Source organism: Pan paniscus, chromosome 5, assembly GCF_029289425.2.
Source record: "Pan paniscus chromosome 5, NHGRI_mPanPan1-v2.0_pri, whole genome shotgun sequence".
Taxonomy (NCBI): domain Eukaryota; kingdom Metazoa; phylum Chordata; class Mammalia; order Primates; family Hominidae; genus Pan; species Pan paniscus.
Window position 1 is genome coordinate 131,009,992 of NC_073254.2, and position 26,875 is coordinate 131,036,866.

Sequence of the window (26,875 nt, forward strand, 5' to 3'; positions counted from 1 at the left end):
GAGGGTGTTTGGTTTTTGTACTGTTTTTTTTGTTTTCTTTTGTTGCTGGATTTTGGATAGTTCTTGATTTTTGGTCAGAACAGAGAATTTATAGGAAGCTCAGACCAACAGTCATTCACCTTCCTCCATAAATTACTCATCCAGTTAAAGAATTTTTACTATTTCATTTTTTCCTCTTTGGTGGCTTCTAAATCCTCTTTTTAATCACATCACATTCTATTTGGTATAGAAAATCTACAACTGGTGAAAATACTTTTTATAGTAAGAGTTTCAACATTGCTGATGAGAATTGGTCTATACTTTCTATAGCTTATGTAAAATTATATTGCTTCTCATGTGAATGTCCAGCTGGTAGTTTAATTTAGCCTTCATTTTATTTTTTTTTTATTTATTGTTTTGAGGGTCTTACTCTGTATCCCAGGCTGGAGTGTAGTGGCAAGAGCATGGCTCATGGCAGCCTGGACTTCCCCGGGCTCAAGTGATCCTTCCACCCCAGCCTCCCAAGTAGCTGGGACCATAGATGTGCACCACGACACCTGGCTAATTGTTTTGTATTTGGTTTGTTTGTTGTTGTTTTCTTGAGACGGAGTCTCTGTCGCCCAGGCTGGAGTGCTGTGGCGCTATCTCAGCTCACCGCAACCTCCACCTCCTGGGTTCAAGCAATTTTCCTGTCTCAGCCCCGACTAGCTGGGACTACAGGCACACTGCACCTGGCTAATTTTTGTGTTTTTTAGTAGAGACAGGGTTTTACCATGTTGTCCAGGCTGGTCTCAAACTCCTGACCTCAAGTGATGCACCTGCCTCAGCCTCCGAAAGTGCTGGGATTGTAAGGGTGAGTCACCGTGCCCAGCCTGTTTTGTATTTTTTTGTAGAGACCGTGTCTCCCAGGCTGGTCTCAAACTCCTGGGCTCAAGCGATCTGCCCTTCTTGGCCTCCTAAAGTGCTGGGATTACAAGTGTAAGCCACCACACCTAGCCTATAGCCTTCATTTTTTTTTTTATTGAGATGGCATCTCGCTCTCACCCAAGCTAGAGTGCAGTGGTGCAATCTTGGCTCACTACAACCTCTGTCTCTTGGGTTCAAACGATTATCCTACCTTAGCCTCTGGAGTAGCTGGGACTACAGGCGTGTACCACCACGCCCAGCTAATTTTTTCTATTTTTAGTAGAAACAGGGTTTCACCATGTTGGCCAGGCTGGTCTTGAACTCCTGACCTCAAGTGATCAGCCCGTCTCTGCCTCTGAAAGTGGTGGGATTATAGGCGTGAACCACTGTGCCCAGCCCATAGCCTTCATTTTGAAATACTTTTTATAGGGTATAGTGGGAAAGTCACAGTGGTACAAATAAATTATAATTAAACTTATTTATTCATGAGACAAGGTCTTACTCTGTCACCCAGGCTGGAGTACAGTGGCACGATCATGGCTCACTGCAGCCTCCACCTTCTAGGCTCAAGCGATCCTCCTACCTCACGTTCCGAGTGGCTGGGACCATAGGCACTCACCAGCATGCCCAGCTAATTTTTAAAAGTTTTTTTTGGCCAGTTGCAGTGGCTCATGCCTGTAATCCCACCACTTTGGGAGGCCAAGGTGGGCAGATCACCTGAGGTCGGGAGTTCGAGACCAGCCTGACCAACATGGAGAAACCCCATCTCTACTAAAAATACAAAATTAGCCAGGCGTGGTGGCACGTGCCTGTAGTCCCAGCTACTTGAGAGGCGGAGGTTGCGGTGAGCCGAGATAGCGCCATTGCACTCCAGCCTGGGCAGCAAGAGTGAAAGTCCGTCTCAAAAAAAAAAAGGTTTTTTGTAGAGATGAGGTCTCACTGTGTTGCCCAGGCTGGTCTTGAACTCACTCCTGGCCTCAAGCTGTCTTCCTGCTTTGGCCTCCCAAAGTGCTGGGATTATAGGCATGAGCCGTCACACCTGGCCTTAAATTTATTTTGATTCAGGGTTGCTGGCCATCAGAAGTCTATTTTGGTTGCTTGGTTGGTTGTGTTGTGTTATGTTACGTTTTGTTTTGTTTTGTTTTCCTTTTGCAAGAGTAACTTTTAATTTTATTCTTTGCGTAGACTAATGTTAAAAAAGCCCTTTACATCATTCTTTTGCCATCTTTTATTTGGTAATGTAAATGAATGGAACAAATAATTTTTTTTTTAGTATAGAAGTCTAGAAGCTTAAAAATGTCATCTTAGCCAGGCCTGCACCTGTAGTCCCAGCTACTTGCAGGATGCCTTGAGCCCAAGAGTTTGAGTCCAGCCTAGGCAACACAGCGAGACCCTGTCTCTTTAAAAAGAAAAAAAAACCCACCTCTGTTTTTACCTCTAATATCAGTATTCACAGACATCATTTTGGAACAGTTAATAAAATGTGAAAATAAATTAGTGTAAAGTATTGACTGCTTTAAAATCAGTATAGGCCAGGCACAGTGGCTCTCACCTGTAATCCCAGCACTTTGGGAGGCTGAGGCAGGCGGATCATTTGAGGTCAGGAGTTTGAGACCAGCCTAACCAGCATGATGAAACCCAGTCTGTAAGAAAAATACAAAAAAACTAGCCAGGCATGGTGGTGTGCACCTGTAGTCCCAGCTACTTAGGAGGTTGAGGCAGGAGAATCGCTTGAACCCGGGAGGTGGAGGTTGCAGTGAGCTGAGATTGTGCCACTGCACTCCAGCCTGGATGACAGAGTGAGACTCCATCTCAAAAAAAATAAATAAAAATAAAAAACAAAATCAATATATAAACAGTTTAGACTTTGGTAATTATATAATTGCTTTTTTTTTTTTTTTTTTTAGAACAGTAAATGTCCTGAGGGAACAAAACCCATGCTGATATTTGCTGGCGATGATTTCGATGTAACAGAAGATTATAGAAGACTAAAAAGTCTTCTTATTGGTAAGTATTTTAGTATTTATTATCTTCAGGGTAGCTCAGGAAGGCAGTCTCAGACTCTCACTGGTGGCACTTTGCTACTTTAGGTTTGTAACTTCTTTTTTCTCTTATTTTAAAAATAATATTTATATACTTAAAATAATGGAGTGCTTCACAAATTTGCATGCCATCCTTGCGCAGGGACCATGCTAATCTTCTCTGTATGGTTCCAGTTTTAGTATATGCGCTGCCGAAGCGAGCACAACTTCTTTTTCCTCCTTTTTTTGGACCTTTCTCTTTTTTTTTTCCCTTACCAGCAGCAGGAAAGCACCTAACTATCTCGGGAGAGTTAAAGCAGCTGTTGTACTGTGTAGATGATTATTTCTGGATGTGTTAGTAACTTAGGTATTACTTGTATAGTGTTTTATAAAATTCCTGCACCCATCTCCTGTCATTCCTAGCATCATTTAAAATTAAATTTGAAAGTTGAGGGATTAAAATTTCAAGATTGTTTGTATCACCGACTTCCAACTCAAAAACCTTAATTAGTTTTTCTGAGTTGAATATACAAGGCCTTTCACAATATATAACCAATGTAGCTTGGCCTTCTTGATCTCCTATTGCCTTCTTTTTTTCCATTAGAAAGGGTTTATTGCCAATATATTATTCACATTTCTATTGTGTATTCTGATATTGCTCTTATTTATCCAGTTTCTACTATTCATTTAAGTGTCAGATCATCAAGTTTCTTTTCCGGGAAGCCCTCAGTGACCTTCCTGGCTCCTTTTTTTTTTTTTTAAAAGATGGAGTCTTGCTCTGTTGCCCAGGCTGGAGCACAATGGTGTGATCTCGGCCCACTGCAACCTCCACCTCCCGGGTTCAAGCGATTCTCCTGCCTAAGCCTCCCGAGTAGCTGGGATCCCATCACCATGCTGACTAATTTTTTTTGAGACGGAGTCTCGCTCTGTCGCCCAAGCTAGAGTGCAGTGGCGCAATCTCAGCTCACTGCAAGCTCCACCTCCCGGGTTCACGCGATTCTCCTGCCTAAGCCTCCCGAGTAGCTGGGATCCCATCACCATGGTCAGGTGCCCATCACCATGCTGACTAATTTTTTTTGAGACGGAGTCTCGCTCTGTCGCCCAAGCTAGAGTGCAGTGGCGCGATCTCGGCTCACTGCAAGCTCCACCTCCCGGGTTCACACCGTTCTCCTTCCTCAGCCTCCCGAGTAGCTGGGACTACAGGCACCTGCCACCATGCCCAGCTTATTTTTGTATTTTTAGTAGAGATGGAGTTTCACTGTGTTAGCCAGGATGGTCTCAATCTCCTGACCTCGTGATCCACCCGCCTCGCCCTCCCAAAGTGCTGGGATTGCAGGTGTGAGCCACTGCGCCAGGCCTAATGTTTTTTTAATTTTTAGTAGAGACAGGGTTTTGCCATGTTGGCCAGGCTGGTCTTGAACTCCTGACTTCAGGCGATCCACCCTCCTTGGCCTCCCAAAATGCTGGGATTACAGGCATGAGCCACTGCGACAGGCCCTGGCTCATTTTTACTTTATTACCATCATCATCCTAAGTGCCAGGCATATAGTAGGCACTTCATATACACTGCTTCATTCTAACAAGAACCTTGTGAGGTTGTCCTACAGATAACCCACACCTAGCAAACTATGCTAGTTCTAAATGATTTGTGTAATGAATATAAGGACTACATCCTTTTCTATTTTTTTCTCCTTTATGAGGCAAGTCGTGCTCTGATGTCCAGGCTGGAGTGCAGTAGCTCAATCATGGCTCACTGCAGCCTCAACCTCCCAGGCTCAAGTGATCCTCCCACCTCAGCCTCCTAAGTAGCTGGGACCATAGGTACATGCCACTATGCCTGGCTAATTTTTAAAATTTTTTGTAAGATGGGGTCTCACTGTGTTGCCCAGGCTGGTCTTGAACTTCAGGGCTTAAGCAATCCTCCCACTTCAGCCCTCAGAGTGCTGGGATTACAAGTGTGAGCCCCCACACCCAGCCTCCATGATTTTTAAAAGGTTATTAGTACTTAGCATTCTGCAATTATATTTGCCAGCTCTTTTATAACTCTGGAAAGTAATTTAATTTTCCAAGAGATTGGTACTAATTTAAAGGGTCTTGGGTCTGTCTCTCTTTCTCTCAATTTTTTTTTTTTTTCTTTTTAGTCAGCATCTTGCTCTGTCACCCAGGCTGGAGTGTACTGGTGTGATCACGTCTTACTGCAGCCTCGACCTCTTGGGCTCAAGCAGTCCTCTACCTCCTGAGCAGCTGGGACTACAGGTTCACACCACCATGCCCAGCTAATTTTTATTTTAATTTTTTGTAGAGATATGGGTCTCCCTATATTGCCCAGGCTGGTCTCAAACTCCTGAGCTCAAGCAATCCACCTGCCTCAGCTTTCCAAAGTGGTGAGATTACAGGCATGAGCCACCACACCTAGCTCTCTCCAATTTAAGAAAATCTTCTTACTGAATTTTTTGCTTCTTTTCCCTCATGGGGATTGAGAGATTCAGCTTTTCCTGCACAGTACACTGATACTCTCAAAGCAGCAGTCCTTTATGGTCCTATTTCACCTTAGTGTTGACAGCCGCGAGGCCTCCATCTGATGCTCAGTGGCCTTGTCTACTTTATTCCATTTGAGCTTTTCTTGCACCATGCTTACAAGCTTATGCTACACTTTTTGTTACCCTTGTTTTAAATTTTTATATACTTTGCTGTAGATCACTTTTGAAAAATTGGTGGGGTATAAAATTAAGTTGTATGCACATGCTTTACAAATCTGAGCCCACCAAAAAAACTGTGACAAATACATTGCTTTCATTTTCCCTTTTTGGGATTATTTATGGTCTTTATTGTCAGGATTATAATTTTTAGGGGAAAAAAAAAACCCGTCACCCATCCTTGGGATTATAATTTTTAGAATTTATTTCCCGTATTAGTAATAGCTACTTTTTAAAAAAGAAACTAAGAACCACTATTATCTGTTTAATCTTTACAAAAGTTCTTGAGTTTGATGACATTCCCATTTCACAGATGGGAAAACAAACAGGGGCTCTGAGAAGTTAAATGAGAGCTATTAAGTAGGTAAGGCCAAGTTGAAATCCAACGCTTCCAAAGCCTGAGCTTTTCTTCCCCTACTGTCCATCTTGCCTGTGGTAAACATATTCCCATGATCCCTTCTAGAATCTTTATAGGTTCTTATCCATATTTTCCATGAATTAAATTCATACATGAAAGACAATGACTAATATTTCCTTCTCTCAATATTATATATCCCAAATTATCAAGGGTATTTTTCTTTCTTTCTTTCTTTCTTTTTTTTTTTTTTTTTTTTTTTTTTGAGACATAGTCTCACTCTGTTGCCCTGGCATGATCTCAGCTCACTGCAACCTCCACCTCCCAGGGTCAAGCAATTCTCCTTCCTTAGCCTCCTTAGTACCTGGGACCACAGGTGCATGCCACCACACCCGGCTAATTTTTTATATTTTTAGTAAAGACTGGGTTTCACCATGTTGGCCAGGCTGGTCTTGAACTCCTGACCTCAAGTGATCTGCCTGCCCTGGCCTCCCAAAAGTGCTGAGATTATAGGTGTGATCCACCGTGCCTGGTCAAGGGTATTTTTCCAGCCAAAATGTAAGCCAGATTTTCAGCTAAGATTTCCATTACTTGTACTCCATTGACCTAGATTTTCTGCCTTTTTCTCTTTCCCCTAGGTCTCCCATATAATTGTTTATTGTCAGTGAGGCAGATACTTACAATTTGTTATAACAGAGAGAGCTTTTGTTTGCATTTGTTTAAATGTTCTTTGTATTTTAATAAGCCCCACCTTCTCATTATTTTGTGCTTCCACTAGATGGCAGGAATGATCACATAATGCAGTGGTGAGGGGAAGGGAGTGAAAACCAAAAAGGAATCTGGACAGAAGCAGAAAGGTAGAAGAGGAACAGATTCAGACTGTAGGGCACCAAGGGAAGTTGAGTTTTCAGTATAAATATGAAGTAAAACAACTGCTCTTTGGTTTATGTTGTGTGTTCAAATGAAATATCAGTAGGGAGCAAGAAATGTATGAAGGGCTTTCGTTTAGGAAGTTCCTTTTTTTCTTTCTTTCTTAATTGGCCAGAAAGAAAAGTTAACTTTTTTTCATGCAAGATACCCATTTTGTTCATTCTTAATTTGTTTACATCAATTTTTTTTTTTTTTTTTTTTTTTGAGACAGGGTCTCACTCTGTTGCCCAGGCTGGAGTGCAGTGGCATGATCATGGCTCACTGCTGTAGCCTTAACTTTCTGGTCTCAAGCAATCCTCCTACCTCATTCCCCTCAGTAGCTGGGACCACAGGTACACATCACCACGCCCAGCTAATTTTTTTTATTTCTTGTAGACATGAGGTCTTGCTGCATTGCTTGGGCTGGTCTCAGAGTCCTAGGCTCAAGCAGCCCTCCAGCCTCAGCCTCCCAAAGTTGGAGGTGTGAGCCAACATGCGTGGCCTATTCTTCCCTTCTTAAATGGTAGCATATTATATATATGGTTTTTAAAAAAAATTTGGAGTAGAGGAATTTTTAATTCTGATTTTCATTATACAATTGAGAAAACTGAGGCCTGGACAGGTGAGTAGCTTTTCTAAGGTCATGCATTTACCAAGTGGCATATTAAAGTTTTGAACTTAGGTCTCTCCAAAGTACATGCTTTTATTTCTTATTTGTTTATTTTTTGAGATGGAGTCTCACTCTGTCACCCAGGCTGGAGTGCAATGGAGCAATCTTGGCTCACTGCAACCTCCGCATCAGCCGTTCAAGCGATTCTTCTGCCCCAGCCTCCTGAGTAGCTGGGATTACAGGCATTCACCACCATGCCTGGACAATTTTTGTATTTTTTGTAGAGACAGAGTTTCGCCATGTTCGCTAAGCTGGTCTCGACCTCCTGGCCTCAGGTGATCCACTCATCTTGGCCTCCCAAAGTGCTGGGATTACAGGCATGAGCCACCGTGCCCAGCCATGCTTTTATTTATACAGTATTATTATACTTTAGGTTATCAAGTTCATAAAGTTATTTATCATACTTCTTGGTCAAAATCCTAACAGTGTATATACCACTTGCACGACGTCTTTCCCAACTAGAAATGATCTTTCTCTCCTCAGAACTTCCAGAATGGTTTATACTGTTCTCCTTTTAATGTGCTACTTTAAATTGCAGTTGTTTGTATGTATTCCTATCTACCTAGAATGCAGGGCCCCTGATAGAAAAATGCTATATGTCATTTATCACTTTGCATAATAGGTGCTCTGGTACAATTTATTAAGTGAATGGATTCTTGCCAATGGTATTCATGTGTAAACAATACTCTGTTGTGTTCTAGCCAGAAAATATCATGCTGTTAGACATATTTGCTTTCCGGTTACTAAGTACTACCATTTATGCCCTCCCGTTTTCATTCATTACTTGTTTGTGTTACCTTGATGATTTGCAAACTTTAGTGAAATTTCAGTTTGGCAGTTAAGAGAAAATGTTGTAATAAAAGGATGGCTGGTTAGAACTATTGGATACAGACTGAAAATCCTTTTATATTCATAGTCTTAGAAATTTTGACTTAATAAAGAGTACTTTTCCATGTGCTTATTGTGTTCCTAAAGTTTTCTCCCAAAGCACAGATGTCCTGAAAATTTTGCATTATGAAAGTTGTTTCAGAGCAGACTGGAATGTACATATTTCGTTTCCCAGAAGTACTCTGACTTCAGTAATGCTACACCAATGAGTGAGCTTTATTAACTTGGCCACTGAAGGAGAGTCAGGCTTTGGCAAAATCATGGGAAAGCTCTTTATTATGATATTTAGATTAAAATATCTTGAAAAGTACAAACTTGTTTTATAAAAATGTCCCAGGCCAGGCGTGGTGGCTCATGCCTGTAATCCCAGCACTTTGAGAGACCAAGGCAGGAGGAGTGCTTGAGTCTAGGAGTTCGAAACCAGCCTGGGCAACATAGTGAGACCCCATCCGTACATAATATATGTATAAATATATGTAGTATATGTACTTTTTTAAAATTCAAAATGTTCATTAGTTTTTTTTTTTTTCTTGTTTGGGGGAGTAGAGGAGGGTGGTGTATAAATGTGCCTGCCCACTTGTGTTTGTTTTATACACGTTAATGCTGTGTTTTTTGTTTTTTGGGTTTTTTTTTTTTTGAGACTGAGTCTCACACTGTCGCCCAGGCTGGAGTACAGTGGCGCAATCTCGGCTCACTGCAATCTCCGCCTCCCAGGTTCAAGTGATTCTCCTGCCTCAGCCTCCCAAGTAGCTAGGGAGGCACTTGCCACCACACCTGGCTAATTTTTTGTGGTTTTAGTAGAGATAGGGTTTCACTGTGTTAGCCCCGATGGTCTTGATCTCCTGACCTCGTGATCTGCTCGCCTCGGCCTCCCAAAGTGCTGGGATTACAGGCATGAGCCACTGCACCTGGCCTGTGATTTTCTTTTGGTTAAGCACAAGAAAGGAAAAGCAGACAACAAAAGATGTGTTCATCTGTGCACATGGAGATAATCTGCATCTTATGGGCTAATGGGAAGCAGGAAGGAAAATGCTAGGTGGCTACAGAATGGGACTAGAACAGAATTTCCCACTTACTACATCACCTGCCTTGGGCAGCTCTTCCTAAGCAAACTTGGATAAACTTTTATATAGACCTTTTATCTTAGCCAAATGTTATTCATGAATTTCCATTTAGCCTCCTTGAGGTTCGATTTTCTCAGCTGTAAAATTAAGATATCACACTTGTTTTCCAAACTTCTTTCATAGCCAAGTCTGTGTAGTATCCTTAGCGTGCAGTTCACTGGAGATTTTCTTTTAATTGACTCCTCTTTTTAAGTTATTGTTTGAGACAGGGTTTTGCTCTGTCGTTCTCACTGAGTCCAGTGGTGGGATCAGCAATCCTCCCACCTTAGCCTCTCCAGTAGCTGGGACTACAACCTGGCTAATTTTTTATACTTTTAGTGGAGATGAGGTTTCACCATGTTGCCCAGCCTGGCCTCAAACTCCTGAGCTTAAGCAATTCGCCCGCCTCAGTCTCCCAAAGTGCTGGGATTACAGGCATGAGCCACTGTGCATGGCTGACTACTCTTTTTAAAAGGAAACTTTATGTCCCTATTGTAAATGGAGAATGGTACAGGATGAAATAAATACGTAGTAAATTATATCTGGCTTTGTATCATTAAAATGCTCTCATGTGCCACCGGTGGTATGATTACCACTTTGTGAGAAAAAAGCCTATCACTGATATGCAAGGTTCTTTTCTGGCATTAACAGTTTATAAAGTTTCTTATCCTTTGTTCATATAATCAAGATTTCTTATTAGAATTTTTTTCTTGTTGGCCTCCCTCATAGAAAAAAAAATTAAGGCTAATTTGATTTTAATAGTCAATTTGAACAGCCATTTTTATAGAAATTTGCTATCTTCATCTACCAGTAGATTAAAATTTTATGCTTTGATTTACATTTTTTAAAAGTTAGTATTTTTAATGGATATGATTTTTTGATGCTGAGCTGACTCAGAGGAAGAACTTCAAAACAGAAACATTAAACGTCTCAGTGAACTGAACACCAAAATACCAAAATAAAGTCATGAGATTAAATGCTTAAGGGGTGGGACCTTCAGACATTTTTCAGGAATCATTTTTTGTGCTTTTTTAGATAAGTATTGGAGCAAAACTGTTTAGAGTGCAGTTCTTTGTAACTGAATTTTGCAAGTATTTGTTTTGTTTTGTTAATAATTTAATATGTGCTTTTAGATTTCTTCAGAGGCCCCACAGTATCAAATATCCGCCTGGCTGGATTAGAGTATGTTCTGCACTTCACTGCACTGAATGGGAAGATTTACTTTCGAAGCTATAAGTAAGTGCATTTCTTCACATATTTTCTTAATCCTCAGGGTTAGTGTTTAAAACTGTGTGACTGTTTTTTAGAGCCCAAACTTAGAATTGGTATCTGGCCAAAAGGTTTCTTGGAGAGTTGGCAGGATAGCAGTGACAGCAGCTCTGTGCTGATCCTCAGTCCTTTGCCTCTGAAACCCTACTTTTCCAGTGCCCCAGAGCATCTGATGCTGCACTGTCGCTGAGCCAGGTGCACCAACCCTTCCTAGCTTTATGCAGCATCTCTTTATTGTTCTTGGTTGGATTTACAGCACTAAGCCACAAATCCTTGGCTAGGCAAAGCAAATCTCAAAACCCTAAGTCTTAACAATTGAGTCTAAAAGGAATAAGAAGATTCAGTGGCTAGATTCATTTCACTCTGTCTCTCTAGCCTAGGCCTTCTACCCCTACCACAATATAAATATAAATCTTAAGCAGGCCGAGCATGGTGGCTCACACCTGTAATCCCAGCACTTTGGGAGGCTGAGGCAGGCAGATCACTTGAGGCCAGGAGTTCAAAACCAGCCTGGCTAACATGACGAAACCCCATCTCTACTAAAAAAACCAGAAAAATTAGCCCAGCGTGGTGGCACATGCCTGTAGTTCCAGCTGCTCAGAAGGCTGAGGCACAAAAATCGCTTGAACCTGGGAGGTGGAAGTTGCAGTGAGCCATGATTGTGCCACTGCACTCCAGCCTGGGCAACAGAGTGAGGGCCCTGAAAAAAAAAACAAAACAAAACTCTTAAGCAGATTCTATGTTTATTAAAGAGTTAATGACATGCTGTAATTGTGGTTCTTTTTTTTTTTTCTTTTTTTCTTTTTTTTTTAATTGATCATTCTTGGGTGTTTCTCGCAGAGGGGGATTTGGCAGGGTCATAGGACAATAGTGGAGGGAAGGTCAGCAGATAAACAAGTGAACAAAGGTCTCTGGTTTTCCTAGGCAGAGGACCCTGCGGCCTTCCGCAGTGTTTGTGTCCCTGGGTACTTGAGATTAGGGAATGGTGATGACTCTTAACGAGCATGCTGCCTTCAAGCATCTGTTTAACAAAGCACATCTTGCACCGCCCTTAATCCATTTAACCCTGAGTGGACACAGCACATGTTTCAGAGAGCACCGGCTTGGGGGTAAGGTCATAGATCAACAGCATCCCAAGGCAGAAGAATTTTTCTTAGTATAGAACAAAATGGAGTCTCCTATGTCTACTTCTTTCTACACAGACACAGCAACAATCTGATTTCTCTATCTTTTCCCCACATTTCCCCCCTTTCCACTCGACAAAACCGCCATCGTCATCATGGCCCGTTCTCAATGAGCTGTTGGGTACACCTCCCAGACGGGGTGGTGGCTGGGCAGAGGGGCTCCTCACTTCCCAGTAGGGGCGGTCTGGCAGAGGCGCCCCTCACCTCCCGGACGGGGCGGCTGCCGGGCGGAGACGCTCCTCACTTCCCAGACGGGGCGGCTGCCGGGCGGAGGGGCTCCTCACTTCTCAGACGGGGCGGCTGCCGGGCGGAGGGGCTCCTCACTTCTCAGATGGGGCGGCTGCCAGGCGGAGGGGCTCCTCACTTCTTAGACGGGGTGGCCGGGCAGAGACGCTCCTCACCTCCCAGATGGGGTCGCGGCCGGGCAGAGGCGCTCCTCACATCCCAGATGGGGCAGCAGGGCAGAGGCGCTCCACATCTCAGACGATGGGCGGCCGGGCAGAGACGCTCCTCACTTCCTAGACGGGATGGCGGCTGGGAAGAGGCGCTCCTCACTTCCCAGACTGGGCAGCCGGGCAGAGGGGCTCCTCACATCCCAGACGATGGGCGGCCAGGCAGAGACGCTCCTCACTTCCCAGACGGGGTGGCGGCCAGGCAGAGGCTGCAATCTCGGCACTTTGGGAGGCCAAGGCAGGCGGCTGGGAGGTGGAGGTTGTAGCTAGCCGAGATCACGCCACTGCACTCCAGCCTGGGCAACATTGAGCACTGAGTGAATGAGACTCCGTCTGCAATCCCGGCACCTCTGGAGGCCAAGGCTGGCAGATCACTCGCGGTTAGGAGCTGGAGACCAGCCCGGCCAACACAGCGAAACCCCGTCTCCGCCAAAAAAATACGAAAACCAGTCAGGCGTGGCGGCGCGCACCTGCAATCGCAGGCACTCGGCAGGCTGAGGCAGGAGAATCAGGCAGGGAGGTTGCAGTGAGTGGAGATGGCAGCAGTACAGTCCAGCTTCGGCTCGGCATCAGAGGGAGACGGGGAGGGGGAGGGGGAGGGAGAGGGAGAGGGAGAGGGAGAGGGCAATTGTGGTTCTTGAGATAAGTGTGTGACTTCTCTTTTTTAAGGCGTTGGTACTGGCTGACAGAGCCCACAGTTTCCTAAAGAATACACTGACTCCCACAAATTGCCTTTCTCTGTACATTGAGTTTAGACTTTGCTGTACATTTTGAGCTATGGTGTGGCTGGTGTTGCAGCCTGAGAGCTGACAGCTTGGTGTTGACAGTGTCTTCTGTACAGTAGTGTTGTTTGTCCAACCATTTGTATCTAGCATCTCGTACATCGTTTTTATTTTGTTTTCTTCACAATGAAAATACATGACTGACCAGCTTTATGTCCTATGAATGTCCAAATGAAACTTAAATATTCACCTCTTAGCTGATAATTTCCATCTTGGGCTCAACTGTATTAAATCAGAGACATTTAGTTCTTTTTCTCCATATAATTAATACCACCGCTTCTGTTTTTCTGTTTTCCTCTCACTAAAAATAAATGAGGCAAAATGCAGTAAAATACCCAATGATCATAAGATGTAATTAGAGACTTTATAGTAATTTTTAGCTGGTTAAGATCGAAAGCCCCTTAAGTCTCCTGTTTGAGTTTCCATATGTGATTTGGGAGCTTCAAAGTATGTATTATACTATACAGTAGATGACTGTTATTTAGAGAACAAGAAATAAAAGATGAAAAATCACTAATATAAAAAAGTACCGGCCGGGCGCGGTGGCTCACGCCTGTAATCCCAGCACTTTGGGAGGCCAAGGCGGGCGGATCACGAGGTCAGGAGATCGAGACCATCCTGGCTAACACGGTGAAACCCCGTCTCTACTAAAAATACAAAAAATTAGCCGGGCGTGGTAGCGGGCGCCTGTAGTCCCAGCTACTCGGGAGGCTGAGGCAGGAGAATGGCGTGAACCCGGGAGGCGGAGCTTGCAGTGAGCCGAGATCGCGCCACTGCACTCCAGCCCAGGCGACAGAGCGAGACTCCGTCTCAAAAAAAAAAAAAAAAAAAAAGTACCCAGGACGGACATGGTGGCTCATGCCTATAATCCCAGAACTTTGGGAGGCCGAGGTGGGTGGATTGCTCGAGGCCAGGAGTTCAAGACCAGCCTGGCCAACACAGCGAAACCCGTCTCTACTAAAAATACAAAAATTAGCTGGACATGGTGGCACTGGCCTCCATGCTACTTAGGAGGCTGAGGCAGGACAATTGAGCCCAGGACGCAGAGGTTACAGAGAGTGGGCGGATCACTTGAGGAGTTCAAGACCAGCCTGGCCAACATGGAGAAACCCTGTCTTATTAAAAAATACAAAAATTAGCTGGGTATGGTGGCGCACGCCTGTAATCCCAGCTACTTGGGAGGCTGTGGCATGAGAATTACTTGAGCCTGGGCCACACGCCTATAATCCCGGCTACTCAGGCGGCTGTGGCACAAGAATTGCTTCAGCTTGGGAGGCAGAGGTTGCAATGAGCTGAGATTGTGCCACTGCACTCCAGCCTAGGCGACAGAGTGAGACTGTCTGAAAAAAACAAAACAAAACAAAACTTATGTTGGCTGGACACCTGTAATCCTAGCACATGGGAGGCTGAGGCGGGTGGATCACCTGAGGTCAGTAGTTCCAGACCAGCCTGGCCAACGTGGCATAACACCGTCACTACTAAAAATACAAAAATTAGTCAGGCATGGTGGTAGGCGCCTGTAATCCTAGCTACTCGGGAGGCTGAGGCTGGAGAATTGCTTGAACCCGGGAGACAGAGGTTGCAGTGAGCCGAGCACTCCAGCCTGGGCAACAAGAGTGAAACTCCATCTCAGACATAAAGTAATAAAATAAAATAAAAATTGTATAAAATTACCTTCAGGCTATGTATATAAACTGTATATGAAACATAAATGGATTTTGTGTTTAGACTTGGGTCTCATCCCCAAGATATCTCATTATACGTATGCAAGTATTTCAAACTCTGAAAAAAACCAGAAATCTGGAACACCTTTCTTTTCTTTCTTTTTTTTTTTTTTTTGAGACGGAGTCTCGCTATGTTGCCCAGGCTGGAGTGCAGTGACACAATCTCAGCTCATTTCAGCCTCTGCCTCCCGGGTTCATGCCATTCTCCTGCCTCAGCCTCCCAAGTAGCTGGAACTACTGGCACCCGCCACCACGCCCGGCTAATTTTATTTTTGTATTTTTAGTAGAGACAGGGTTTCACCATGTTAGTCAGGATGGTCTCGATCTCCTGACCTCGTGATCTACCTGCCTTGGCCTTGCAAAGTGCTGAGATTACAGGCATGAGCCACCGCGCCTGACCTGGAACACTTCTTTTTTTGAGACAGGATCTTGCTGTTGCCCAGGCTGGAGTACAGTGGCATAATCTCAGCTCACTGCAACCTCTGCCTCCCGCATTCAAGCGATTCTCCTGCCTCAGGTGGGTATGTATGCCCTCTGTGTTAAACATAGAGGGGATACAAGGGAGATAAAAATATAACGGTAAAAAATCATTGACAGTAAGAAATGAATGATAACAGTAGCCTAAAACTCTTCTGTGTTGAACGGTTTCACAGAAAGTATTCACTTGTATTTAGTGAAAAGGGTTTATTTGTAAAGAAAGATACAGAGAAAATAAAACAAAATAGAGAATTATCAAGTCAGACTTTAGAGCAAGAATAAACTGGCCCAGCGTGGTGGCTCATGCCTGTAATCCAGTACTTTGGGAGGCCAAGATGGGTGGATCACCTGAGGTCAGGAGTTTGAGACCAGCCTGGCCAACATGGTGAAACCCCGTCTCTACTAAAAACATAAAAATTAGCCGGGCAACATGGTGTGCACCTGTAATCCCAGCTACTCAGGAGGCTGATGCAGGAGAACCCGGGAGGCAGAGGTTGCAGTGAGCCAAGATCGCACCACTGCACTCCAGCCTGGGTGACAGCGAGACTCCATTTCAAAAAAAGAGAAAAAAAGAATAAACTAGCAGTAAGGCCGGGCACGGTGGCTCATCCCTGTAATCCCAGCAGCCCTTTGGGAGACTGAGGTGGGCAGATCACGAGGTCAGGAGATCGAGACCATCCTGGCTAACACGGTGAAACATCATCTATACTAAAAATACAAAAAATTAGCTGGACATGGTGGCGCATGCCTGTAATCCCAGCTATTCAGGGGGCCGAGGCAGGAGAATTGCTTGAACCACAGAGTTGGAGATTGCAGCGAGCCTAGATTGTGCCACAGCACTCCGGCCTGGTGACAGAGCAAGACTCTGTCTCAAAAAAATAAAAATAAAAACAAAAATTAAAAACTAGCAGTGTAACTATAATACATAGATCCACCAAAAATCTGATTGCTAGAATCACCTTTACACTAGCACGACATCTTTCATAATGAAAAAAAAGTTTGAATTTTTAAAATCAGAGACCCTAGTATGTAATTTTGATCACTAGATGTTCCATATGTGCCTTGTAATACTTGTTAGCTATTAATTTGAAATAAAAAATGGACAGTGTGATTGAGAGTGAGCTGCTACTTGAAAGAATCACAAAACATGTGGATCAGCTTAGCTTCCAGAGGCTGTGCCACACTTGGGGAGCATTGAGGATGGGAGGAAGGGGTGGTCCAGGGATTCAGCATCACCTCTGAGCCTACTGACCTGGCTCTGAGCCGGGCTCAGCCACGTGACATGGGCAGGTCACCACTTCTCAGGGTCTTTGTTTCTTCCTCTGTAAACTATAGCAATACCATTTAGATAATTCTGAGGTCCCCCTAAGATTGACAGTACTGCTTTATAAGAGTAAAGAGGTACTCATAGATGGGCATATACCAGAAAGTATGTCTGACTTAACTTGGCTCCCCAGGCATTCTTTGGGCTAGCTATACTGTGGAACCCTTTCCCTCGCTCTTACTGCAAATTAGCCCTTATGCAATTTGAAAATGGTAATATTTAATATTCACACACTTTATTTGTGAAGATTAATGAGGTTTATAAAATGGTTTTGAGCTTTTTGGATGAAAGGAACTCTAAACAGGAAATTATATTAATATAACCTTTAACATGATCTTTTGGGTGAATAAATCATAGTGTTATTGACCACTGTTCCTATACATCCTATAGTAATTATTCCTTGTATGTGAGTGACTATTTATATCTGTTGGGAAATTTTATTCACTATGGAGTCAGAGCCATTAATATGAAACAAAATCGTTAGTAATGCCACATGTGCGTTTGCACAATGGTTAGGCCTTATGGGGGGAAATATGCAAAACAAAGTGGTAGCATACTTTGAAAAGCAAACACAACATTCTAATAGAGGAGTTTACTTAATGAAAACAGACTTTCAGCCAGAGAAGTGTATGAGAGGGAGGAAAATGAGGAAATTACAATTTGAACAGTAGTGGTAATGTCACTCTTCCTCAAGAAATAGGCAAATAATATTTAAAAATATGTAGAAATTACCAGTTAGCATATCTACCAGCTTGAGCCCATCTGAGAGAGAAAGAACTGGGTTCTGTTTGCAGATAACTAAAAGCTAGAGAATATTTCCTTAAATCAGTTTGATCTTCCAGTAAACATACTCACTGAAATGATTAAGATCAGATCATCTACACAGAAAAGTATGACATTGTACTTAATTCTTTAATGAAATAACAACATAGGTAATTATACATAGTTATTTGGAAATCTTAATTTTATGTACCACTCAAAAAATTCATTAGGACGCTTGTGTGAATAAAAAGGCACAATATTAAATTATTATATGCACCCTGAAACTATGTACATCTATTATGCATCAATTTTAAAAATTATTTTTAGTTAATTAAAAGGTGCTTCAGTTAATTAAAAGGTGCTTTTGGCAGTGTATAGTAGTACTTGGGTGATTTGAATCTGTCGGATATGCCATGAGCTGTTTTGAATTGACAAGTTTTCTAACTAGCTGAAAATTAGCAGTTTTAAGTGGAAGAAAAAATTTTAGTTGAAAATTAAAATACATGTCCCTGATTTCTTTTTTTGTTTGTTTGTTTTTGAGATGGAGTCTCGCCCTGTCGCCCAGACTGGAGTGCAGTGGCGCGATCTCGGCTCACTGCAACCTCCGCCTCCCGGGTTTAAGCAATTCTTCTGCCTCAGCCTCCCGAGTAGCTGGGACTACAGGCATGTGCCACCACGCCTGGCTAATTTTTTGTGTCTTTAGTAGAGATGAGGTTTCACCATGTTGGCCAGCTGGTCTGGAGCTCCTGACCTCAGGTGATCTGCCTGCCTTAGCCTCCCAAAGTGCTGGGACTGCAGGCGTGAGCCACCGCGCCTGGCTGCTCCACCATCACTTTATCCTGCCTGTATTCCCCAGTTCTCCCCCACCAGTGTTTCCAGATCCAGAGCTGTTTAGACATAGGGTATTCAGAAAGTTGTGGTTTTGTTATTTTAAGATTTTAAAGTTCACTTCAATGTAAGGAAGTTAGTAAATGTCTGTGCTATGAGGAAAAGTTGATTCTGAATGGGTTGGTTTAACTCCTACAGTCTTAGATAAGAACTTGTTAATCGTATAAACATACTGTTTCAAAGAAAAAGCCAATTATAATTACTTTTATACATACATAAATCTATGAGTAAGATGAAGAAGTCAAATCAAAGGATTTTATTTCATTTCTGAGAATAATTTTGTATCTCACTTGCTGTTTCTCAACAATATTGTATAATTTTATTTCTGATTTTTAAAAATAAGCAAACTGCCCTTGACCTCAAAGAGAAAAAAAAATTTTTTAATTTGATATTTGTGTGACCCTTTAGCTCAAAAAGGGATAAAAGACTTATAAAGAAAAGCCGGGCATGGTGGCTCATGCCTGTAATCCCAGCACTTTGGGAGGCCGAGGCAGGAGGATCATGAGGTCAGGAGAGCGAGACCATCCTGGCTAACACGGTGAAACCCCATCTCTACTAAAAATACAAAAAAATTAGCCAGGTGTGGTGGCGGGTGCCTGTAGTCACAGCTACTCGGGTGGCTGAGGCAGGAGAATGGCGTGAACCTGGGAGGTGGAGCTTACAGTGAGCCAAGATCGCGCCACTGCACTCCAGCCTGGGTGACAGAGCGAGACTCCGTCTCAAAAAAAAAAAAATTTATAAAAGAAGATGTGAACCAAAGGATACACTTGGCTTGAATAGTATGAAGTATTTAAGTAAGTCTTTCTAAACATTTTATATCATTTAATGGAATTGTAAATCCCCTGAACAAAAAATATTTGGTGGAGAGGACTTTTATGAAAGTCAAAGCAACATTTCTTTTTACCTATTTCCTAAAGGTTGCTGTTGAAGAAATCTGGTTGCAGAACACCACGGATTGAATTGGAAGAGATGGGACCCTCATTGGATCTGGTTCTGAGGAGGACACACCTGGCATCGGATGACCTTTATAAATTATCTATGAAAATGCCAAAAGCTCTCAAGGTATATAACTTAGAGCTTGGTACCATATTTATTTGTATTTTCTACTTTAATCCTTTTTCTTTCCAAAAAGAATTTGTGGCATATTATATTAAAAGACAAGGACAGGCCAGGTGCGGTGGCTCACGCCTGTAATCCCAGCACTTTGGGAGGCCGAAGTGGGTGGATCACAAGGTCAGGAGATCGAGACCATCCTGGCTAATACAGTGAAACCCCGTCTCTATGAAAAATACAAAAAATTAGCCGGGCGTGGTAGCGGGCGCCTGTAGTCCCAGCTACTTGGGAGGCTGAGGCAGGAGAATGGCGTGAACCGGGGAGGTGGAGCTTGCAGTGAGCAGAGATCACGCCACTGCACTCCAGCGTGGGTGACAGAGTGAGCCAAAAAAAAAAAAAAAAAAAAAAGACAAGGACATATATAAAGAGATCAATACAATAGATTAAACTAGGACTCACAGAGCCAGGAAAAGGAGAGAGAACCAAATAAGCCAACAATAAGGGATAATAAAAAGAGAGTTGCAAAACCCAGACATGAGGTTTGGCTAAGTGCCTTCTGATAGTCAAGACTGCTGTTTTCAGCAAAAGAAAGAGAGTTGTTTGGTACACTGTAAAGGCTAAGGATTTAGAGTACAGGGTATATAAACCATATGTGCATAAAATCTGTTTTGACTTTTTAAGTAGTTTTAAAAGACAAGAAGAAATGTAATCTCTAAAATGCCAATAGAAATTGAAACAATAGTCACAACTCCTTAAGCTAAACACAGGATATTTTCTTGATGTGTGACAGTGGTTAGTGTAGTTTATAGTTTTGTTTTTCAAAGTGTGGCCTGACAGTTTACCTGGGAATTGTGCAGAATATCAGGCCCTACCCTAGACATACTGAATTAGGATCTGTATTTTAGCAAGATCCCAAGTGATTTGTATGCACACTTAAGTTTGAGAAGAAAAGTTTATAGGGCTATATACTGTGTCACTGAAGGGGCAGGCACTAATGGAAATTGCTACTAAGATAGTTGTTACAGACTAGGTTTTTACTGGCTCATTATAGTAGAAGGCCATTAAATATATACATATTCTTTTATCGTAGCCAAAGAAGAAGAAAAATATTTCCCATGATACTTTTGGTACAACTTATGGAAGGATTCATATGCAGAAGCAAGACCTAAGCAAACTACAAACCAGGAAAATGAAGGGGTTGAAGAAGCGACCTGCAGAAAGGATAACAGAAGACCACGAGAAAAAGTCAAAAAGAATTAAAAAAAATTGATGGAACTTAGCCAGCCACTACTGTTTCATTGTGTTCTACTTAAGAGAATTATCAAGCGTCAATCCATTTAGAGTTTCTTATAAGATCTTATTATATATTTTTATAACATGATAATTTTACGATATATTATTATGAACAGTAATATACTAGTATTAAGTGTAAAGTAACCCTTTTATTTGAGACATTACACCCTGGTGTGCCATTTTCTCTTGTGATATCCCCTGCCCTCCACAAATTCTTCTTTCTCATTGGGTGGATGGATGGGTGAGGAGGGATCTCCATAACCATTGGGATTTTTTTGAATTTCTGGCCTTAGCTAAAGAAAGCCACAGAAAGCCAGACCCGCAGGAGCTGTGTAGACAATCTCAGTATGAATTACCTGGAAAGTTAACCTCCTCTCCCAACATGGATCTACATTCTGATTTTTATTTTCTACTTTTCTTTTCTTTTGCCTGAAATCCTACTCGTTGACATTTGAGATTTTAAGCTTTGTGGCTGAAAATATATAGATCTCTGAGAGGGATGTCTGCTATCTGATTATTGATAAATTACACTACTGTTGATTGTTTTAAGAGACTCTACTACTAAGTAGAGCCCACCCCGCTTCTCTGAGAGGAAACCTGTGTTTTTTGGTTGGTTTGTTTTTAAGAGATGGGGTCTTGTTCTGTCACCTAGGGTGGAGTGCAGTGGCACAATCACAGCTCACTGCAGCCCTGAACTCCTGGGCTCAAGTAATCCTCCCGCCTGAGCCTCTTACGTAGCTGGGATTACAGGCATGAGCCACTGAGCCCTCCTTTTTTTTTTTTTTAAAGCAATGAGGTCTTGCTGTGTTGCCCAGGCTGGACTCAAATTCCTGGGCTCAAGTGATCCTCCCACTTCACCTTCCTGAGCAGCCGGAACTACAGATGTTAGTCCACTGCACCTGGCAGAAAAGAAGTTTTGATAGGGGCAGAAATGAAAAAGGAGAAAACAGGTGAGTTTTAAGGTGCAGGGCACTTTAGGGTACTGGGTAGCCCTAGGTAGCAAAAGGTTGCATGAAGGCCCTGGGCGTTTGCAGATGGTGTAGAAGCCAGCCAAAGCCTAACTACTTGTTTTGAAAGTTTCTTGAAGACAGGCCTTGTGCCTAGGAAAACAGAAGCTTTCTTCTTCCTTCTACTAGTATTGCATACTTGTTTTTCTGGAATAGGGTGTTAAGTTCCTTGATTCAGTCCTTGACAAGGAATCTCCTTTATACAAGTGCCAGTTATGTTGTAAAGGTACAGACATACGCAAATCATAATTTGTTACATGAAGTACCAGTGCTTTCGTTTTTGTTGTTTTTTGAGACAGTCTCGCTCTGTCGCTCAGGCTGGAGTGCAGTGGCGCGATTTCAGTTCCCTGCAACCTCCACCTCCCAGGTTCAAGCATTCTTCTGCCTCAGCCTCCCGAGTAGCTGGGTTTACAGGCACCCACCACCACGCCTGGCTGATTTTTTGTAGAGACAGGGTTTCACTTCAATTCCATGTTAGAGAGTTCCGTGCCTGTGTATACATGCCTTTATGTAAGCTTGCTCAGCTACAGATCAACAATGCTGGCACTAAGCAAAAGTTCGAGCCTCAGCTTTACCTTCTACCCTTTCCCTTCTCTTTTGAATCCATTCCTTAGCTTTCCCTAGTCCTCTCCAGATAGCTGTTACTCTCCTCTTGCCAGAAAAATGAAGGAGCTGGTATCATTTATACTTTTTGTTTGATTATATGTTTAACCAAAGACCATACAGTCTTGTATCTGAATCAGACATTTGCACTTTATATCTAAATGAGAAGAAGGGGCTCAGATAAGTCGTTTGCTGCCATCTGGAGGTAGATGGACAATAGCTGAGAAGGGGAGCCATGAAAAGAACATCAGGAGTGATGGATGCATAGTCCCTCCCCAAAGCCTCGCTCATCACTGGTAGGAGGCAAAGCAGTGGGTCCTCCTCACCAGCCGCTTACAGGACCCTGCCATGCCTGGACCCCTCTATCAGGAAGACCTACCCCAGCACTACTGGAAAATCAGCCAATCTTAACCCAAAGATGGCCATGATTTCTGTATGTGAGACGTCTGAAGGGTGTTTTTGTTTGTTTTAATCAGTAGCCCTCTTGTTTGAGATTTGGCAATACATTTCTGTTTTCTAGGTAATTTCTGTGTCTGATGGTAGAGGATCTAATAAGTATTGGAATGCTTCCTATTTGCTGATAGAAGTACCAAATAGTATTATTGAAGTCTAACAAAGACTTTTTGTTGAGAACACCTTGTAGTGTTGTACTATCTGGAACTCTTGAGCTGCCATTTATATCACTTTTTGTGGAGAGCACATCTTGATTTTCAGTTGTCCTTACTTTAGAATACAACACACATAAATTGGAGACTATGTATTCATTTCAATGGAGGTGGTAAATTGCCTGTTTTAAGTTTTACTTAATGTTGGGTTTTGGTAGATGAGGAAAGCAGTTTGGTTATTTGTTTTGTTTTAAATACCAAATTTCTTATATTTTTTCTGGAATATTAATACTATTACCAAGCTATTATTTCATGGAATTTGGGTTTCTTTTTTTGTTTGTTTTTTTAAACTTAAGTGCTGTTTGTTTTCTTGGTTATTGAACATAACCCAAAGTAGAGATGTTATTACTCAATTCAAGAAAAGAAAGGGCTAATAAAACTTAACTTCAAGTCAGTTTTCATTTATCTGATTAGCTACTTACATGATCTCTCCTTCCTTTCCTTTTTATGTTTAGCTACTTAAGGCTAAAAATGGAAGGCTTCAAAATGGAAGAAGTTAAAACTACTAAACCCATTGCTAAGATCTGAACAACAAAGGAAGGTTTGCTTTTATTGAATTTCAGAAATTGGTGCTTTGTCCACCATAAAATTAAGAGACAGTGCAAAAAATACGGGCTTCATTATGTTTTTAATGCACTTTTACTTAGAAATAGTCAAAACATAACTGCATTTAAGACAAATGCATCCTAGCGTATATACGTTATGAAATTGTAGAGAATACTGTTTCATATTCATTGAAAGAAGCTATTCTGAAAAAGAAGATGAAATGGGCTTGCTTACTTGAGGTATATGCTAGCTGTGAAAAGAAAGTCAGCTTGCATTTAGATGTTGTTTGTCTCTCATATCAACAACTCGAGTTGCTCAAGTTTAAAAACAGCAAGGATGTCATTGTGTTTCTCGTATCATTCAGAGTGTGCCAGTTAGACCATGTTAGGAATTTTAACTTTGCCATCATTGAATTGAAGCTATTCTGCACTCTTTTTCCATTTCAGAGCTCTTTGGAAAAAAGTTTTTATTATTAATTTTTTGGAGACAGAGTCTTGCTCTGTCGCCCAGGCTGGAATGCAGTGATGTGATCTCAGCTCACTGCAACTGCTGCCTCCTGAGTTTAAGCGATTCTCGTGCCTCAGCCTCCTGAGTAGCTGGGATTACAGGCATGCGCACTGCGCCCAGCTAATTTTTAGTAGAGACAGGGTCTCGCCATGTTGGCCAGGCTGGTATTGAAGTCCTGATCTCAAGTGATCTGCCTGCCTCGGCCTCCCAAAGTGCTGGGATTACAGGCGAGTGCCACCGCGCCCAGCTGAGAAAGTTTTTAAATATAGCATAAATACATTTTATGTATTAGAAATCAGGTGTCACTCTGTTGCACAGGCTGGGGTGCAGTGGTGCAGTCATAGCTCACTCCAGCATCAGACTCTGGGCTCAAGGCATCCCTCTCGCTTCAGCCTCCCAAGTAGTTGGGACCACAGGCAGGTGCCACTACAGCTGGGCTAGTTTTTTTTTTTTTTTTTTTTTTTTTTTGTAGAGACGATGTTTCACTATGTTGCCCAGGCTGGTCTTGAACTCCTGGCCTCATGCAATATTCCCGCCTCAGCTTTCCAGAGCACTGAAATCACACGCGTGAGCCACAGTGCCCAGCCCATAAATGTGTTTTAATTCTGTTCCTGTTTTTCCATTAAACTTCTGTCCTTTCTCGGCCGGGCGCGGTGGCTCACGCCTGTAATCCCAGCACTTTGGGAGGCCGAGGTGGGCGGATCATGAGGTCAGGAGATCGAGACCATCCTGGCTAACACGGTGAAACCCCGTCTCTACTAAAAAATAGAAAAAATGAGCCGGGCATGGTGGCGGGCGCCTGTAGTCCCAGCTACTTGAGAGGCTGAGACTGGAGAATGGCGTGAACCCGGGAGGCAGAGATCGCGCCACTGCACTCCAGCCTGGGCGACAGAGCGAGACTCTGTCTCAAAAATAAAATAAAATAATAAATAAAATAAAATAAACATCTATCCTTCCTTCCCCAACCCATCTCACCCCCACCCCCATTCCTCTCACACATGTTCAAGGAATCAGAAAGTGGGTTTCAAACAGGGAGAAAACTCTGGCTCTAGTTTCATACAAGCTGGGGCTTGTATGAAAGAAGGCAGATAAGGGAGAAATGGCAAAGTATGTAGAACTCAGCAGTTAGGGCATTTGCCAAGCAAAGATCAAAGCCCCAGAGCTGTAAGTGCTTTACTGGATTGGGATTGATTCCTCAAACTGAAAACCAGGCTTCTGAGGGCTCAGACAGACACAGAGTGGCAGATGTTGGCTCCGTGAGGCGTTGCCTTCTCACCCAGCTGGAACCCAGGGCTGCACAGGCACCATCTGTGGACACTAGATCACCGAGTAGGAGGGGGAACCTGCAACCAGAGTTAGAGCCAAGCTAAAGTTGAACTTGTGTTCTGGTAACTCCCTCTGTCCCTCTCACACACTGTGGATGAGTTACGAAAGAGGTTCCTGAAAGGCAAGCTTATTTAATTTCTGCATTTGAAATAGATTTTGAAGATTCACATTTATCAGCTTGAGCAATTTATTTTCCCACTCTCCTACCTGATTTCCCCAGAGTCACTTATCTGACAAAGCAAATAGCATAGTGACTTGACTGATTAGAGACATCAGCTTAGATGACACCACCTGCAACAGCACCTCCGGCTCAGCCTTTCGGAGGCCGCTCTGGGTTTATGGCACTGGGAGAGCGTGAGAATTCTTTACTGTCCCCATGAGGCCCCATTTCATCCATCTGGCTCCCCAGTCAAAGCTAGTGAATGCCACAAATATGTTTTGAATTTTACCCCCAGCACCTTCCTCCATTAAGGGTGACCTTGGGGAAAGATTAGACAGAATCTTGAAAAATCAATCAAAGCTCAAGTGGCATGAGAGCTCCTCAAAAGCAGCAACACCATACGGGCAGGAGAGTATGTGGGAGTGGCAGACAGGGCAGTGTTGTGGGAAGGAGTGTGGCATTAAATGAAACTGACATAACCCTCGCCTGCTACTCTGAGAGCTCAGCTGAGATTTAAAAGGACAATTAAAAGATACAGTGCATAAAACCATGGGCAACACCAATTAGTAATATGGTTCTCTAAGAAAAGTGAAAATGCAGACTCAAGAAATGCAAAGGGCAATCAATGTGGCTTTGTTTTGTGGTAGTAGTAGTAGCAGTATGACAAAGAATTTTAAAAGGGGACTTGATAAGGCAACTGGTATAATACTGGCTGATGAAATTCCCATGTTATCTCCATTCTTAGAAAATGAGAGGAGTAGCCATCATGATTGAGAAATAGGGCTTCCGAAAGTAATTCTATCCTAACCTCAAGGTGGGTGGAATATGGCATGCAAAGCACCTGGCCGCTTGAAATAACTGAGTCTCCATTCCAAACATGCACATTCAGTTAATCTTGAAGGAACTATGGGGACGTAGAATGAGGCAGAGAACTGGTGACAGATATCTTCTAGTTTTGACTCTGGCAAAATTATAAGAATCATGTAGGTGCCTCATGAGCTCTTACTTAGAATTGGAAATAGTCATCGCTAGGAGCCAGTCTGGGTTCCCTGAGAGTTAAGAGTGTTAACCCATTTCCTTTTTTGAAACAGATACTTTCCCGGTAGAGCGTTGAAGTCAAAATTGTAGAGACGAATCTCTAAATTTGTTTTACTTGGGAGAAAGAATTGTAACCATAATAAATTTGTTGCCTGAGGCACACAGCAAGTCAATACACTGAGACACCAGGTTGCAGCAGAGAAAGAAGAAGAATCATAAAAATTTGAACCAGGAGGTCGGGCATGGTCGCTCACACCTATAATCCCAGCACTTTGGGAGGCCAAGGCG

At 42.8% G+C, this 26,875-nt stretch overlaps 1 protein-coding gene and 1 non-coding gene across 3 annotated transcripts in view; one reads left to right on the forward strand and one right to left on the reverse strand.

The window, feature by feature from the left end:
• The window catches only part of RPF2 (ribosome production factor 2 homolog), a 46,703-nt gene extending 23,299 nt beyond the window's left edge, over positions 1–23,404 (forward strand). For both annotated transcript variants that reach the window (XM_003822203.6, XM_055114062.2), the window contains 4 exons: positions 2,793–2,892; positions 10,661–10,763; positions 19,307–19,451; positions 20,533–23,404. In XM_003822203.6, the coding sequence (XP_003822251.1) occupies positions 2,793–2,892; positions 10,661–10,763; positions 19,307–19,451; positions 20,533–20,712 (528 nt within the window). In that variant the 3' untranslated portion in view covers positions 20,713–23,404. The remainder of the gene's footprint in view (positions 1–2,792; positions 2,893–10,660; positions 10,764–19,306; positions 19,452–20,532) is intronic.
• LOC112440158 (U6 spliceosomal RNA) lies at positions 3,025–3,131 on the reverse strand. Its single transcript, XR_003028346.1, has one exon. It is a non-coding gene; the product is annotated as a U6 spliceosomal RNA (small nuclear RNA).
• Positions 23,405–26,875: the final 3,471 nt, after the last annotated feature.